Source organism: Hyla sarda, unplaced genomic scaffold (genome assembly GCF_029499605.1).
Source record: "Hyla sarda isolate aHylSar1 unplaced genomic scaffold, aHylSar1.hap1 scaffold_115, whole genome shotgun sequence".
NCBI classification, from domain to species: Eukaryota; Metazoa; Chordata; class Amphibia; order Anura; family Hylidae; genus Hyla; species Hyla sarda.
In genome coordinates, this window is record NW_026607771.1 from 69,623 (window position 1) to 87,581 (window position 17,959).

General features: G+C 48.8%; 1 protein-coding gene across 1 annotated transcript in view; it reads left to right on the forward strand.

Annotated features, from left to right (window-relative positions):
* The window catches only part of LOC130302061 (solute carrier family 22 member 7-like), a 232,898-nt gene that overhangs the window by 32,375 nt on the left and 182,564 nt on the right, over window positions 1–17,959 (forward strand). The window contains exon 3 of the mRNA XM_056551674.1: window positions 7,838–7,992. Coding sequence (XP_056407649.1) covers window positions 7,838–7,992 — 155 coding nt within the window. The remainder of the gene's footprint in view (window positions 1–7,837; window positions 7,993–17,959) is intronic.

The following is a 17,959-nucleotide window of genomic DNA, read 5'->3' on the forward strand; positions in this document are numbered from 1 at the left end:
TATATCCACCATGTCCGCTATATCCACCATGTCCGCTATATCCACCATGTCCGCTATATCCACCATGTCTGCTATATCCACCATGTCTGCTATATCCACCATGTCCGCTATGTCCTCCATGTCTGCTATATCCACCATGTCCGCTATATCCACCATGTCCGCTATATCCTCCATGTCCGCTATGTCCACCATGTCCGCTATATCCTCCATGTCCGCTATGTCCTCTATGTCCGCTATATCCACCATGTCCGCTATGTCCTCCATGTCCGCTATGTCCACCATGTCCGCTATGTCCACCATGTCCGCTATGTCCTCCATGTCTGCTATATCCACCATGTCCGCTATATCCACCATGTCCGCTATATCCACCATGTCCGCTATATCCACCATGTCTGCTATATCCACCATGTCCACTATGTCCTCCATGTCTGCTATATCCACCATGTCCGCTATATCCACCATGTCCGCTATATCCACCATGTCCGCTATATCCACCATGTCCGCTATATCCACCATGTCCGCTATATCCACCATGTCCGCTATGTCCTCCATGTCTGCTATATCCACCATGTCCGCTATATCCACCATGTCTGCTATATCCACCATGTCCGCTATATCCACCATGTCCGCTATATCCACCATGTCCGCTATATCCACCATGTCCGCTATGTCCTCCATGTCTGCTATATCCACCATGTCTGCTATATCCACCATGTCCGCTATGTCCTCCATGTCCGCTATGTCCTCCATGTCCGCTATATCCACCATGTCCGCTATATCCACCATGTCCGCTATATCCACCATGTCCGCTATATCCACCATGTCCGCTATATCCACCATGTCCGCTACATCCACCATGTCTGCTATATCCACCATGTCCGCTATGTCCTCCATGTCCGCTATATCCACCATGTCCGCTATATCCACCATGTCCGCTACATCCACCATGTCCGCTATATCCACCATGTCCGCTACATCCACCATGTCCGCTACATCCACCATGTCTGCTATATCCACTATGTCCGCTATATCCACCATGTCCGCTATATCCACCATGTCTGCTATATCCACTATGTCCGCTATGTCCACCATGTCCGCTATATCCACCATATCCGCTATATCCACCATGTCTGCTATATCCACCATGTCTGCTATGTCCACCATGTCCGCTATATCCACCATGTCTGCTATGTCCACCATGTCCGCTATATCCACCATGTCTGCTATGTCCACCATGTCTGCTATATCCACCATGTCCGCTATATCCACCATGTCCGCTATGTCCACCATGTCCGCTATGTCCTCCATGTCTGCTATATCCACCATGTCTGCTATATCCTCCATGTCCGCTATATCCACCATGTCTGCTATGTCCACCATGTCTGCTATGTCTACCATGTCCGCTATATCCACCATGTCCGCTATATCCTCCATGTCCGCTATATCCACCATGTCCGCTATATCCACCATGTCCGCTATATCCACCATGTCCGCTATATCCACCATGTCCGCTATATCCACCATGTCCGCTATATCCACCATGTCCGCTATATCCACCATGTCTGCTATGTCCACCATGTCCGCTATGTCCACCATGTCCGCTATGTCCTCCATGTCCGCTATGTCCTCCATGTCCGCTATATCCACCATGTCCGCTATATCCACCATGTTCGCTATATCCTCCATGTCCGCTATATCCTCCATGTCCGCTATATCCACCATGTCCGCTATATCCACCATGTCCGCTATATCCACCATGTCCGCTACATCCACCATGTCCGCTATATCCACCATGTCCGCTATATCCACCATGTCCGCTATATCCACCATGTCCGCTATATCCACCATGTCCGCTATATCCACCATGTCCGCTATATCCACCATGTCCGCTATGTCCTCCATGTCTGCTATATCCACCATGTCCGCTATATCCACCATGTCCACTACATCCACCATGTCCGCTATATCCACCATGTCTGCTATATCCACCATGTCCGCTATGTCCTCCATGTCCGCTATGTCCTCCATGTCTGCTATATCCACCATGTCCGCTATATCCACCATGTCCGCTATATCCACCATGTCCGCTATATCCACCATGTCTGCTATATCCACCATGTCTGCTATATCCACCATGTCCGCTATGTCCTCCATGTCTGCTATATCCACCATGTCCGCTATATCCACCATGTCCGCTATATCCTCCATGTCCGCTATGTCCTCCATGTCTGCTATATCCACCATGTCCGCTATGTCCTCCATGTCCGCTATGTCCACCATGTCCGCTATGTCCTCCATGTCTGCTATATCCACCATGTCCGCTATGTCCTCCATGTCTGCTATATCCACCATGTCCGCTATATCCACCATGTCCGCTATGTCCTCCATGTCTGCTATATCCACCATGTCCGCTATATCCACCATGTCCGCTATATCCACCATGTCCGCTATATCCACCATGTCCGCTATATCCACCATGTCCGCTATATCCTCCATGTCCGCTATGTCCACCATGTCCGCTATATCCTCCATGTCCGCTATGTCCTCCATGTCTGCTATATCCACCATGTCCGCTATGTCCTCCATGTCCGCTATGTCCACCATGTCCGCTATGTCCACCATGTCCGCTATGTCCTCCATGTCTGCTATATCCACCATGTCCACTATATCCACCATGTCCGCTATATCCACCATGTCCGCTATATCCACCATGTCCGCTACATCCACCATGTCCGCTATATCCACCATGTCTGCTATATCCACCATGTCCGCTATGTCCTCCATGTTTGCTATATCCACCATGTCCGCTATATCCACCATGTCCGCTATATCCACCATGTCCGCTATATCCACCATGTCCGCTATATCCACCATGTCTGCTATATCCACCATGTCTGCTATATCCACCATGTCCGCTATGTCCTCCATGTCTGCTATATCCACCATGTCCGCTATATCCACCATGTCCGCTATATCCACCATGTCCGCTATATCCACCATGTCCGCTATATCCACCATGTCCGCTATATCCACCATGTCCGCTATGTCCTCCATGTCTGCTATATCCACCATGTCCGCTATATCCACCATGTCTGCTATATCCACCATGTCCGCTATATCCACCATGTCCGCTATATCCACCATGTCCGCTATATCCACCATGTCCGCTATGTCCTCCATGTCTGCTATATCCACCATGTCTGCTATATCCACCATGTCCGCTATGTCCTCCATGTCCGCTATGTCCTCCATGTCTGCTATATCCACCATGTCCGCTATATCCACCATGTCCGCTATATCCACCATGTCCGCTATATCCACCATGTCCGCTATATCCACCATGTCTGCTATATCCACCATGTCTGCTATATCCACCATGTCCGCTATGTCCTCCATGTCTGCTATATCCACCATGTCCGCTATATCCTCCATGTCTGCTATATCCACCATGTCCGCTATATCCACCATGTCTGCTATATCCACCATGTCCGCTATATCCACCATGTCCGCTACATCCACCATGTCCGCTATATCCACCATGTCTGCTATATCCACCATGTCCGCTATGTCCTCCATGTCCGCTATGTCCTCCATGTCTGCTATATCCACCATGTCCGCTATATCCACCATGTCCGCTATATCCACCATGTCCGCTATATCCACCATGTCCGCTATATCCACCATGTCCGCTACATCCACCATGTCCGCTATATCCACCATGTCTGCTATATCCACCATGTCCGCTATGTCCTCAATGTCCGCTATGTCCTCCATGTCTGCTATATCCACCATGTCCGCTATATCCACCATGTCCGCTATATCCACCATGTCCGCTATATCATCCATGTCCGCTATATCCACCATGTCCGCTATATCCACCATGTCCACCATGTCCGCTATGTCCGCTATATCCACCATGTCCGCTATGTCCACCATGTCTGCTATATCCACCATGTCTGCTATATCCACCATGTCCGCTATATCCACCATGTCCGCTATGTCCACCATGTCCACTATGTCCACCATGTCCGCTATGTCCACCATGTCCGCTATATCCTCCATGTCCGCTATATCCACCATGTCCGCTATATCCACCATGTCCGCTATGTCCACCATGTCCGCTATGTCCACCATGTCCGCTATGTCCACCATGTCCGCTATATCCACCATGTCCGCTATATCCACCATGTCCGCTATATTCACCATGTCCGCTATATCCACCATGTCCGCTATATCCACCATGTCCACTATATCCACCATGTCCGCTATATCCACCATGTCCGCTATGTCCACCATGTCTGCTATATCCACCATGTCTGCTATATCCACCATGTCTGCTATATCCACCATGTCCGCTATATCCACCATGTCCGCTATGCCCACCATGTCCGCTATATCCACCATGTCCGCTATGTCCACCATGTCTGCTATGTCCACCATGTCCACTATATCCTCCATGTCTGCTATATCCACCATGTCCGCTATATCCACCATATCCGCTATATCCACCATGTCTGCTATGTCCACCATGTCCACTATATCCTCCATGTCTGCTATATCCACCATGTCCGCTATGTCCACCATGTCCGCTATGCCCACCATGTCCGCTATATCCACCATATCCGCTATATCCACCATGTCTGCTATATCCACCATGTCTGCTATATCCACCATGTCCGCTATGTCCACCATGTCTGCTATATCCACCATGTCCACTATATCCACCATGTCTGCTATATCCACCATGTCCGCTATATCCACCATGTCCGCTATATCCACCATGTCCGCTATATCCACCATGTCTGCTATATCCACCATGTCCGCTATGTCCACCATGTCCGCTATGTCCACCATGTCCGCTATATCCACCATGTCCGCTATTTCTCCATGTCCTCTATATTCACCATGTCTGCTATGTCCACCATGTCCGCTATATCCACCATGTCCACTATATCCACCATGTCTGCTATATCCACCATGTCCGCTATATCCACCATGTCCGCTATATCCACCATGTCTGCTATAGCCACCATGTCCGCTATGTCCACCATGTCCGCTATGTCCTCCATGTCCACTATATCCACCATGTCCGCTATTTCTCCATGTCCGCTATATCCACCATGTCCGCTATGTCCTCCATGTCCGCTATATCCACCATGTCCGCTATTTCTCCATGTCCGCTATATCCACCATGTCCGCTATGTCCTCCATGTCCGCTATGTCCTCCATGTCCGCTATGTCCACCATGTCCGCTATGTCCACCATGTCCGCTATATCCACCATGTCTGCTATATCCACCATGTCCGCTATATCCACCATGTCTGCTATATCCACCATGTCCGCTATATCCACCATGTCCGCTATGTCCTCCCTGTCCGCTATGTCCACCATGTCCGCTATATCCACCATGTCCGCTACATCCACCATGTCCGCTATATCCACCATGTCTGCTATATCCACTATGTCCGCTATGTCCACCATGTCCGCTACATCCACCATGTCCGCTATATCCACCATGTCTGCTATATCCACTATGTCCGCTATGTCCACCATGTCCGCTATATCCACCATATCCGCTATATCCACCATATCCGCTATATCCACCATGTCCGCTATGTCCTCCATGTCCGCTATATCCACCATGTCCGCTACATCCACCATGTCCGCTATATCCACCATGTCTGCTATATCCACTATGTCCGCTATGTCCACCATGTCCGCTACATCCACCATGTCCGCTATATCCACCATGTCTGCTATATCCACTATGTCCGCTATGTCCACCATGTCCGCTATATCCACCATATCCGCTATATCCACCATGTCCGCTATGTCCACCATGTCCGCTATATCCACCATATCCGCTATATCCACCATGTCCGCTATGTCCACCATGTCTGCTATGTCCACCATGTCCGCTATGTCCACCATGTCCGCTATTTCCACCATGTCTGCTATATCCACCATGTCTGCTATATCCACCATGTCCGCTATATCCACCATGTCTGCTATATCCACCATGTCTGCTATATCCACAATGTCTGCTATGTCCACCATGTCCGCTATGTCCACCATGTCCGCTATATCCACCATATCCGCTATATCCACCATGTCCGCTATGTCCACCATGTCTGCTATATCCACCATGTCCGCTATATCCACCATGTCCGCTATGTCCACCATGTCCGCTATGTCCACCATGTCCGCTATGTCCACCATGTCCGCTATATCCACCATGTCTGCTATATCCACCATGTCTGCTATATCCACCATGTCCGCTACATCCACCATGTCCGCTATATCCACCATGTCCGCTATATCCACCATGTCCGCTATATCCACCATGTCTGCTATATCCACCATGTCTGCTATATCCACCATGTCCGCTATGTCCACCATGTCTGCTATGTCCTCCATGTCCGCTATATCCACCATGTCCGCTATGTCCACAATGTCTGCTATGTCCACCATGTCTGCTATGTCCACCATGTCCGCTATGTCCTCCATGTCCGCTATTTCTCCATGTCCGCTATGTCCTCCATGTCCGCTATATCCACCATGTCCGCTATATCCACCATGTCCGCTATGTCCTCCATGTCCGCTATATCCACCATGTCCGCTATGTCCTCCATGTCTGCTATGTCCTCCATGTCCGCTATGTCCTCCATGTCCGCTATATCCTCCATGTCCGCTATTTCTCCATGTCCGCTATATCATCCATGTCCGCTATATCCACCATGTCCGCTATATCCACCATGTCCGCTATATCCACCATGTCCGCTATATCCACCATGTCTGCTATATCCACCATGTCTGCTATATCCACCATGTCCGCTATGTCCACCATGTCTGCTATGTCCTCCATGTCCGCTATATCCACCATGTCCGCTATGTCCACCATGTCTGCTATGTCCACCATGTCCGCTATGTCCTCCATGTCCGCTATTTCTCCATGTCCGCTATGTCCTCCATGTCCGCTATATCCACCATGTCCGCTATATCCACCATGTCCGCTATATCCACCATGTCCGCTATGTCCTCCATGTCCGCTATATCCACCATGTCCGCTATGTCCTCCATGTCTGCTATGTCCTCCATGTCCGCTATGTCCTCCATGTCCGCTATATCCTCCATGTCCGCTATTTCTCCATGTCCGCTATATCATCCATGTCCGCTATATCCACCATGTCCGCTATATCCACCATGTCCGCTATATCCTCCATGTCTGCTATTTCTCCATGTCCGCTATATCCACCATGTCCGCTATATCCACCATGTCTGCTATATCCACCATGTCCGCTATATCCACCATGTCTGCTATGTCCTCCATGTCCGCTATGTCCACCATGCCCGCTATATCCACCATGTCCGCTATGTCCACCATGTCCGCTATATCCACCATGTCTGCTATATCCACCATGTCCGCTATATCCACCATGTCTGCTATGTCCTCCATGTCTGCTATGTCCACCATGTCCGCTATGTCCTCCATGTCCGCTATGTCCTCCATGTCCGCTATGTCCACCATATCCGCTATATCCACCATGTCCGCTATGTCCTCCATGTCCGCTATGTCCTCCATGTCTGCTATATCCACCATGTCCGCTATATCCACCATGTCCGCTATGTCCACCATGTCTGCTATTTCTCCATATCCGCTATATCCACCATGTCTGCTATATCCACCATGTCCGCTATATCCACCATGTCTGCTATGTCCACCATGTCCGCTATGTCCTCCATGTCCGCTATGTCCTCCATGTCCGCTATGTCCACCATGTCCGCTATATTCACCATGTCCGCTGCTCTTACCTTCTATGCTTTGTCTCTTCTCCAGGTTTGGACGCAGGAACATTCTGTTGGTCTCCTTCCTGGTTAGCGCGGTGTTCGGGGTGATCTCTGCCTTCGGCGCCTCCTACATCATGTTCTCCATCTGTCGGCTTCTCTGCGGTGTTGGCCTCATGGGGATGACGCTGATCTCTATCACTTTGGGTGCGTTCAGTCACTAGGTAGTGGCGCCATTTAGGGTGTTATACATCAATAGGAGCTCAGTCCTGGGGGGAGGGGGGTCAGCACCATGTTTGGGGGGCTCCTTGATGGGCAATGGGGTAGTAACTTATATTCCAATAATGTGTGATGACATCTCTTTCCTGCTGATGACAATATTCCGGTTCTCACAGACGGTTTCTTTAAGGCTGAATTCACACAAGTGTTTAACATGTAAGCGGAATAATGAATAATAATAATAATAATAATAATAATTAATGACGCTCACAGCGAGACGGATTCTTGGTAGAAATTCTACTTTTTATTTTTCATTCATAGCATTTTCACAATCTCATTTTCGGGCAGCATTGTTCTGCTTAGGCTGGAGGTGTTGCCATGTTTCGGGGGTCCCCCCCTTACTCATGTGTACAGGGCTGTGTGTATGGAGGATAGATACCTCACACCTGCAGAGATCATCAGGAGGCGCCATCTTCTCATCTAGCTGACGAAAGCTAAAATAACCTGGAGCAAATTCACATAGAAAAAGCTACAAAAACACCTTAAAGGGATTATACAGGAATAAAAAAACAGAGATAATTTCTTTCAAAAACTGCTACCGTCTGTCTCCAGGTTGGGGGCGGTTATGTAGTAGTGTTGCTCGCGAATATTCGCAATGCGAATTTTATTCGCGAATATCGCATATTCGCGAATTCGCGAATATTCGCAAATATAGCGCTATATATTCGTAATTACTAATATTCGTTTTTTTTTTTTTTTTTTTCACAGTACACATCACAGTGATCACCCCTCTCTGCTTCCAGCTTGTGTGGTGTAAAGAAGGCTCTAATACCACTGTGCGAAGTTTCGCATATACGAAAATTTGCATATGCAAATTTTCGCATATGCGAATGTTATTCTTATCCTAATTTTTTTTACTGCTACTTTTCGTATATGCGAAATTTATGCGCATGCGAAAATAAAACGTGAATATTACGAATATGCGAATATGCGCGAATATATGACGAATATTCGTCCATATATTCACGAATATTCACGAATTCGAATATGGCCTATGCCGCTCAACACTATTATGTAGCTCTGTTCCATTGAAGTGAATGGAGCCAAGTTGTAATTGCGCACACAACCTGGGGACAGACGGGGAGCGGTGTTTGATCTCTGATTCCTGGAGGACCCCTTTAACAATGCATTTCCCCCCGGCTCTATGACTGTAATGTTTCCGGTCTCTTATCCAGTCATCTTCTCTTCACTATAATAGCTTTTTATTTAGATCTTTATTCACATTAACATTTAACTCCTCGGCCTCTCCCCAACGCCGGTCAGAAGCCTGGAGTATTTTAGCTCTAAATAGCTGAGTACTCGGTGTTGCCCGGTTTTTCCTTCCTAATCCTTGTTGGGGAGGAAAATAGACAAAGTAAGAAGCTTTTGACTTCATATCCCGTCCTCATATATTGTTGTCATATCCCAACCCCATATCGGTCCTCATATATTGTTGTCATATCCCAACCCCACATCCCGACCTCCTATCCTGACTTCCTGTCCCGACCTCCTGTCCCGACCTCCTATCCCGACCCCCTATACCGTCCTCCTATCCCGACCTCCTATGCCGACCCCCTATACCGTCCTCCTATCCCGACCTCCCATCCCATCCTCCTATGCCAACCTCCTGTCCCGTCCTCCTATCCCGTCCTCCTATTCTGTCCTCCTATCCCGTCCTCCTATCCCTTCCTCCTATCCCGTCCTCCTATCCCGTCCTCCTATCCCGACCTCCTATGCCGACCCCCTATACCGTCCTCCTATCCCGACCTCCCATCCCATCCTCCTATGCCAACCTCCTGTCCCGTCCTCCTATCCCGTCCTCCTATTCTGTCCTCCTATCCCGTCCTCCTATCCCTTCCTCCTATCCCGTCCTCCTATCCTGTCCTCCTATCCCGACCTCCTATCCCGACCTCCTATCCCGTCCTCCTATCCCGTCCTCCTATCCCGTCCTCCTATCCCGACCTCCTATCCCGTCCTCCTATCCCGTCCTCCTATCCCGACCTCCTATCCCGTCCTCCTATCCCGACCTCCTATCCCGACCTCCTATCCCGACCTCCTATCCCAACCTCCTATCCCGACCTCCTATCCTGACCTGTAATATGTGACCAGTTATTGAAATATCTCCATCGTGCAGAAGTTATGTGGGAACATACATTTCCCATTGATTTTCATGGGACTTTAAAAAAACAAAAAAAAAACCTGACCCTCACAAATGGGGGTAGTTAAGGGTTAAATTAACTATCCTATATTTTAAGTGGACATATAAGTAACATGTGACCAAGTATTATGGAAATATCTCCAGGCGTTTGGAAGTTATGCAGTAATATATATTTCCCATAGACTTGTATGGGACTTTATACATAAGCCCCGCCCCTGGCAAATGGGGGTGAGTAAGGGTTAAATCACCGATCCTATGTTTGTTGTTAACATATAAGTAACATGTGACCAAGTGTAATGGTAATATCTACAGCCGTTTGAAAGTTTTTGTGGAACATACACACATGTTGAGTTTTATATATATATATGCGGGTGATATACAGTAACCCCCCGACATGCGATGGCCCCGACATATGATAAAATCGACATGCGATGCTTTTATATGTCGGGGCCATCGCATTAACTGTTTTCCGACAGCGCAAAATGCTTAAGCTTCTGTCGGATAGCAGTTGAAGCATCCCGGGCAGGTTCACTTACCTATTCCCGCTGCTCCGGGTCCACTTCACGATCCTCCGGCGTCTTCTGCATCTTCTCCAGGGTCCGGGCCTCGCTTTCCGGCGTCGTTATTATGTCACTACGCACCCCGCGCCGGCGCAGCAACGTAATAACGACACCAAAAAGCGAGGCCCGGACCCTGCAGAAGAAGACAGCATCGGGAGCCCCTGGGACAGCATCGGGAGCCCCTGGGACAGCATCGGGAGCCCCTGGGACACCATCGGGAGCCCCTGGGACAGCATCGGGAGCCCCTGGGACAGCATCGGGAACCCCTGGGACAGCATCGGGAGCCCCTGGGACACCATCGGGAGCCCCTGGGACAGCATCGGGAGCCCCTGGGACAGCATCGGGAGCCCCTGGGACAGCATCGGGAGCCCCTGGGACACCATCGGGAGCCCCTGGGACAGCATCGGGAGCCCCTGGGACAGCATCGGGAGCCCCTGGGACAGCATCGGGAGCCCCTGGGACACCATCGGGAGCCCCTGGGACAGCATCGGGAGCCCCTGGGACACCATCGGGAGCCCCTGGGACACCATCGGGAGCCCCTGGGACAGCATCGGGAGCCCCTGGGACAGCATCGGGAGCCCCTGGGACAGCATCGGGAGCCCCTGGGACACCATCGGGAGCCCCTGGGACAGCATCGGGAGCCCCTGGGACAGCATCGGGAGCCCCTGGGACATCATCGGGAGCCCCTGGGACAGCATCGGGAGCCCCTGGGACAGCATCGGGAGCCCCTGGGACAGCATCGGGAGCCCCTGGGACAGCATCGGGAGCCCCGGGGACAGCGTCGGGAGCGGTGAGGACCTGGTCTGGAGCGGCGGGGACAGGTGAGTACAGCTTCCTATACTTTACATTGCACGGATCCCTCAACATACGATGGATTCGACAAACGATGGGTCGTTTGGAACGAATTACCATCGTATGTTGAGGGACCACTGTATATATATATAGATTGTCTTGTGTCATGTGACTTAGGTTTTCGTCTATCCTCTTCGTTACCTTTGATTTGTAGGAATCTCCTAATTACCGATTTGTGTTCAGTTCTATGGACTTTTATTTGTCTTGTAGTTTGTCCTATAAATATATATATATATCTCTCTTGTGTATAGAACCTTTCACCGGTATATTGTGGTGATATTTTGGGTGTTGTATGGCGTCACGTTTTATAATACCGCCACAGTGTGAACCCGTCCGGCAGGGACCTTTCTTCTTTGTCGTCGTTCTTTAATCTTCTCATCACTTCTTATTTTCCTCTCATCTATAGTTTCTCCTCTTCTGCACAAACAAGGGGAGATCTTTCTACAATTTCCCATATTTCGGGTGGGATTTTATTACCTACTTGTTTAACCCCTGGTGTTCATGCCTACGGTAGGAGAAGAATGGCTCTGTCTTTGTTTCTTTTGTGTAATCTCTGTAATTCTTGTGCGTTCTATTTCCCCTATTTCGCTGTCCTATTACTTCTAGATCTTTTCTAGAGCTGCCTCTTTCTACTGGGATCTTCTGTGAGTTCCAAAGAAAATAGGGAAAAAAGAACGGAGGTGCGCTCCTAGTGGAGGATTATTAGGTGGGGTAACGTGGGGGCGGCAGCCTAGGCGACCTTCACCGTGACCTCCAGATCGTGGTGCAGTAATATAGATTAGAAAAGGAATAAGAAGGACGTTTTATCCTTTGGCGCCAATTCTCAGGAAACCAAAAACCCACAGGATATTATTTAAAATAAAACTAGTTTATTGGTAGAAATTCAGGGGTGCCGTATACTTTTAATGTTAACATAATGCGCATGGTTACAATATAAGTAACAAGGTTGTGTTTTAACATTAATGTTGCAACATTGTATATATTCGCGTAGCGCTGGAGGTCTCTCACATAATACCCGCTGCTGGCGTGCCGTGGGTTAAAATCGCATTGTAGTATATTATGTTGTAGCGTACTGCAGTGCCCATACGAGGAGGTGAACACGGCAGGTGGATTGTATATAGTCAGATCCCTACGTACGTGATCGGCAGAATCCTGTGTCCCCCGAACTGATCGGGGAGGTCTGTGGATAATGGGGGAGATTTATCAAAACCTGTGCAGAGGAAGAGTGGTGCAGTTGCCCATAGCAACCAATCAGATTGCTTCTTTCATTTTCCACAGGCCTCTTTAGAGGCCTGTGGAAAATGAAAGAAGCAATCTGATTGGTTGCTATGGGCAACTGCACCACTCTTCCTCTGCACAGGTTTTGATAAATCTCCCCCAACGAGCGGACTGGTGGGACCATAGCGGAACATCTCTCAGGGTGAGTGACATCAATTATCGGAACGGATGTACAAGTAGCCATCCAGAGTTATATTGCAGCGCTGGAGGTACCCGTAAGTTGCCCACGCTGAAGTCAATAGGTACAGATATTGCGGCAGCGGTCGGGGGTTGCAGCGCTGGAGAGACCTGTATCAGATGAATTATATGTAGCCAGATCACTGAATGCTCGATCAGCGAAATCCTGTACATCCCGAGTTGTGTAATTGATTTGGGGAGCGCTGTAGATGATAACGAGACTTGCGGGGCTATAGCTGAACCTCTCTCAGGGTGAGTGACATAAATCGACATATGTGGTTAATCGGAACGGGTGTAAAAGTAGCCATCCCGTGTAATATTGCAGCGCTGGAGCTACCCATAGGTTGCCCATGCTGAAGCAAACCGGTGCAGATATTAAAGGGGTTCTCCACCCCTAGACATCTTATCCGCTATCCAAAGGATAGGGGATAAGATGTCTGATCACGGGGATCCCGCCGCTGTGGACCCCCACCATATAGCCTGCAGCACCCACCTGTTACTGCTCCGGAAGCGCTGGAGGGTCTGGCTCTCAACCACGGGGATTGAAGATCGTGACCTCACGACTCCGCCCCCATGTGACATCACGCCCTCAATGCAAGTCTATGTGAGGGGGTGTGACGGCTGTATGCTATATTGCGGGGGTCCCCAGCGGCAGGACCCCCGCGATCAGACATCTTATCCCCTATCCTTTGGAAAGGGGATAAGATGTCTTGGGGGGAGTACCCCTTTAATATCTGCACCTGTTTGCTTCAGCGTGGGCAACTTACGGGTACCTCCAGCGCTGCAATATAACTCTGGATGGCTACTTGTACACCCGTTCCGATAATTGATGTCACTCACCCTGAGAGATGTTCCGCTATGGTCACACCAGTCCGCTCATTATCCACAGACCTCCCCGATCAGTTCGGGGGACACAGGATTCTGCCGATCACGTACGTAGGGATCTGACTATATACAATCCACCTGCCGTGTTCACCTCCTCGTATGGGCACTGCAGTACGCTACAACATAATATACTACAATGCGATTTTAAACCCACGGCACGCCAGCAGCGGGTATTATGAGAGAGACCTCCAGCGCTACGCGAATATATACAATGTTGTAACATTAATGTTAAAACACAACCTTGTTACTTATATTGTAACCATGCGCATTATGTTAACATTTAAAGAATAAGGCACCCCTGAATTTGTACCAATAAACACTAGTTTTATTTTAAATAATATCCTGTGGGTTTTTGGTTTCCTGAGAATTGGCGCCAACGGATAAAACGTCCTTGTGACGGATCCATCTGCTGGTTACCCTCTTGGCCCCAATTAGAACGTTGTGGTTAACTGCAGACACCTCTCCATTCCATTTATTCGGGTGGTCGTCGTTCGCCGACCACGAGGCGGCGGCCGTTTATGGGACCCAAGGAAAAATCAGCAGCGTTCGGTACAAATCCTATGGAACTAAAAACTGACCCTTTATCTACCAAACACCGCTGGAAGCTGCCGCCCGCCTTCTATTTCGTCATTTATATGTTTCAATGTGTTCTCTTGTTGTGTTCTGGGATGGCGATTGTCTCTGTTCTGGGAGATAATTGGATTTCTTCGTCCTGGGAGATAATTGGATTTCTTCCCAGTTGTCTGGGAGGAGGGAGGTATGGGTAAAGTGGGAAGGGCTTATGTTGAAGCCACTGCGATTGGCTACTGTCCACTATGTTTTACAATCTTCCATCAGGTCCCCTAGGGGAGTATCCACCTGGTGGAGACCTGCATAAATACCGGGCAGGTAGCCCCATTAAATTCATTCCTGTTTGACCCTCAAGACGGAGATGGTCTCGTTTGTGGGGGAAATTACTATTGGGACAGCGCTTTCGTTCTTTCTAGCTATGGAAGGAGTTCGACTGATTTGCTGATCGGGAGCGGCCGCGTTCGTATCCTCCGGTCAGGAGTTGGACGGTCGGCTGGAACCAACCTGCGTTCCTGGAGAAGGGGATCATTCCAAGTGGCAGCTTCCTCTACCTGTCGGGGAGTGTCGTAACAGTCCTGTTTATTCCTTTTCTAATCTTCGGTGAGTTTCGGCTCGCTAGTACTGTACCTGTTGCTGAAGATCCACAAGGAGCGCGAGCGGCCACCAGGACCCTCGATTGTATCCGGATCGGCTCCCTACTTCAACCGCTCGCAATCCTTGTGAATAATTATTTACAACCTCAAATGAAGACATTACAGAGATGTTCGAAAGATACTAATGACTTCTTATTACACCTCAACCGCACCAACACTTCTAATGCAAGATATTTATGTACTTTAAAGTCTGTTTAGGGATATACTTTTCTCACAGTTGAATAATGGTATTTTGTGATTCCTAATGATGCCATTACAACTAGTACTCACTGAGAATTATTTTCCATTTAATCAGGACAGCTATCTCCAAATTCAAGGAGTTTTCATGGGATCTTCAGTTGCCCCAATTTGGCTAATGTATTCATGTCTTTCTTTGAGGAGGAGGTAATCCTCCCCTGTCCCAGCATGGAGGCGGCGCCCATGTGATTTTGGTACGTAGACGACGTCTTCATGCTGTGGACCGAATATGACCAAACATGGCTCGACTTAGTTTCTAACGTGAATAAATCTCACAATGGCATAAAGTTTACACTGTCATAACATCCTAATGTGATTAAATTTTTGGATGTGGAAATTAGGAGGGTTGAAGAAAGGTTTGTAACGACATTAGTCACGAAAAGTACAGACAGGAACAACATGCTATATCTGAATAGTGCTCACTACCCTACGGTGCAGGAAAAGATAAAGAGATTCCCGGCACAAGGGCTCCCATAGGTGGGTCGGTGGCAGGAGGTGTGATGTGAGTACTGTAGTTGGAGTGACTGTACCGGAGGCACTGAGGGTGGTGTAAAAATGTCCGGGAAATGCAGTACCAAAAACAATGTGTAGGAGAAAAATAAGAGATGTACCACTCACCCTTCAAACAGTGCAGAAGAACGAAGATCCTTTATTTGAAATACATCAGAACAGGTACAGGCATGGACGAGGAGAAGTAAACAACATGGGCTCCTCTGAGCCCTTACGGTGTTTAAAGAGTACTTGTCACCAAATAACCTTTTCTAAACTAAGTCAGGCTTTGTTCCCTAACTACTCCTAACATTCCTCCCACCCTTAAAAAACTATTTCAGAGCTTTAAAAAGCTGTGTATCTTACCTCTATACTTGCTCACATAGTGCAATCTCCTAGCAGGAGAAAGTGGGCGTTTTCTCAACAGGCATGACATCACTAAAGCCTGCTGGGGGACCACTTCCGCCCTCACATGGTTGCAGTGTTGAGATGAATAGACCTCAAGCTCTGTGCATCTTTCAGTGAGGCTCTGTGCATCTTTCAGTGAGGCTCTGTGCATCTTTCAGTGAGGCTCCTTGCAGCTTTCAATGAGGCTCTGAGCATCTTTCCATGAGGGTCTGTGCAGCTTTCAGTAAGGCTCTGCGCATCTTTCAGTGAGTCTCTACGCAGCTTTCAATTAGGGTCTGTGCAGCTTTCAGTGAGACTGTGCAGCTTTCAGTGAATCTCTGTGCAGCTTTCAGTGAGGCTCTGTGCAGCTTTTAGTGAGGCTCTGTGCATTTTTCAGTGAGGCCTTATGCAGCTTTCAGTGAGGCTCTGTGCATCTGTTAGTGGAACTCTGTGTATCTGTCAGTGAGGCTCTGTGCAACTTTCAGTGAGGCTCTGTGCAGCTTTCAGTGAGGCTCTGTGTAGCTTTCATTGAGGCTCAGTGTAGCTTTCAGTGAGGCTCTGAGCATCTTTCAGTGAGGCTCTGTGCAGCAATCAGTATGTGCACATTTTAATCTGTGCAGCTTTCAGTGAGGCTTTTTGCAGCTTTCAGTAAGGTTCTATGCATATTTCAGTAAGGCTCTGTGCATCTTTCAGTGATGCTCTGAGCATCTTTCAGTGAGGCTCTGTGCAGCTTTCAATGAGGCTCTATGCATGTTACAGTGAGGCTCTTTGCAGCTTTCAGTGGCTCTTTGCAGCTTTCAGTGAGGCTCTGAGCAGCTTTCAGTGAGGCTCTTCGAAGCTTTCAGTGATGCTCTATACAGCTTTCAGTGAGGCTCTATGCAGCTTTCAGTGAGACTCTTTGCAGCTTTTAGTGAGGCTTTGTGCAGCTTTCAGTGAGGCTCTGTACAGTTTTCAGTATGGCTCTTTATGGCTTTCAGTGATGCTCTATGCATGTTTTCAGTGAGGCTTTTTGCAGCTTTCAGTGAGGCTCTATGCAGCATGAAGAGGGGCTCTGTGCAGCTTTCAGTGAGGCTCTATGCATGTTACAGTGAGGCTCTGTGCAGATTTCAGTGAGGCTCAATTCACCTTTTAGTGAGGCCCTTTGCAGCTTACAGTGAGGCTCTGTGCAGCTTTCAGTGAGGCTCTGTGCAGCTTTCAGTGAGGCTCTTTGCATCTTTCAGTGAAGCTCTGAGCAGCTTTCCGTAAGGCTCTCTGCAGCTTTAAGTGAGGTTCTATGCATGTTTCAGTGAGGCTCTTTACAGCTTTTAGTGAGACTCTGTGCAGCTTTCAGTGAGGCTCTGTTCAGCTTTCAGTGAGGCTCTGTGCAGCTTTCAGTGATGCTCTATGCATCTTTCAGTGAGGCTCTGTGCAGCTTTCATTGAGGCTCTGTGAATCTTTCATTGAGGCTCTGTGAATCTTTCAGTGAGGCTCTGTGCAGCTTTCAGTGAGGCTCTGTGCAGCTTTCAGTGAGGCTCTGTGCAGCTTTCAGTATGGCTCTTTACAGCTTTCAGTGAGGCTCTATGCATGTTTTCAGTGAAGCTTTTTGCAGCTTTCAGTGAGGCTCTATGCAGCATGAAGTGAGGCTCTATGCATGTTTTCAGTGAGGCTCTATGTAGGTTTCAGTGAGTCTC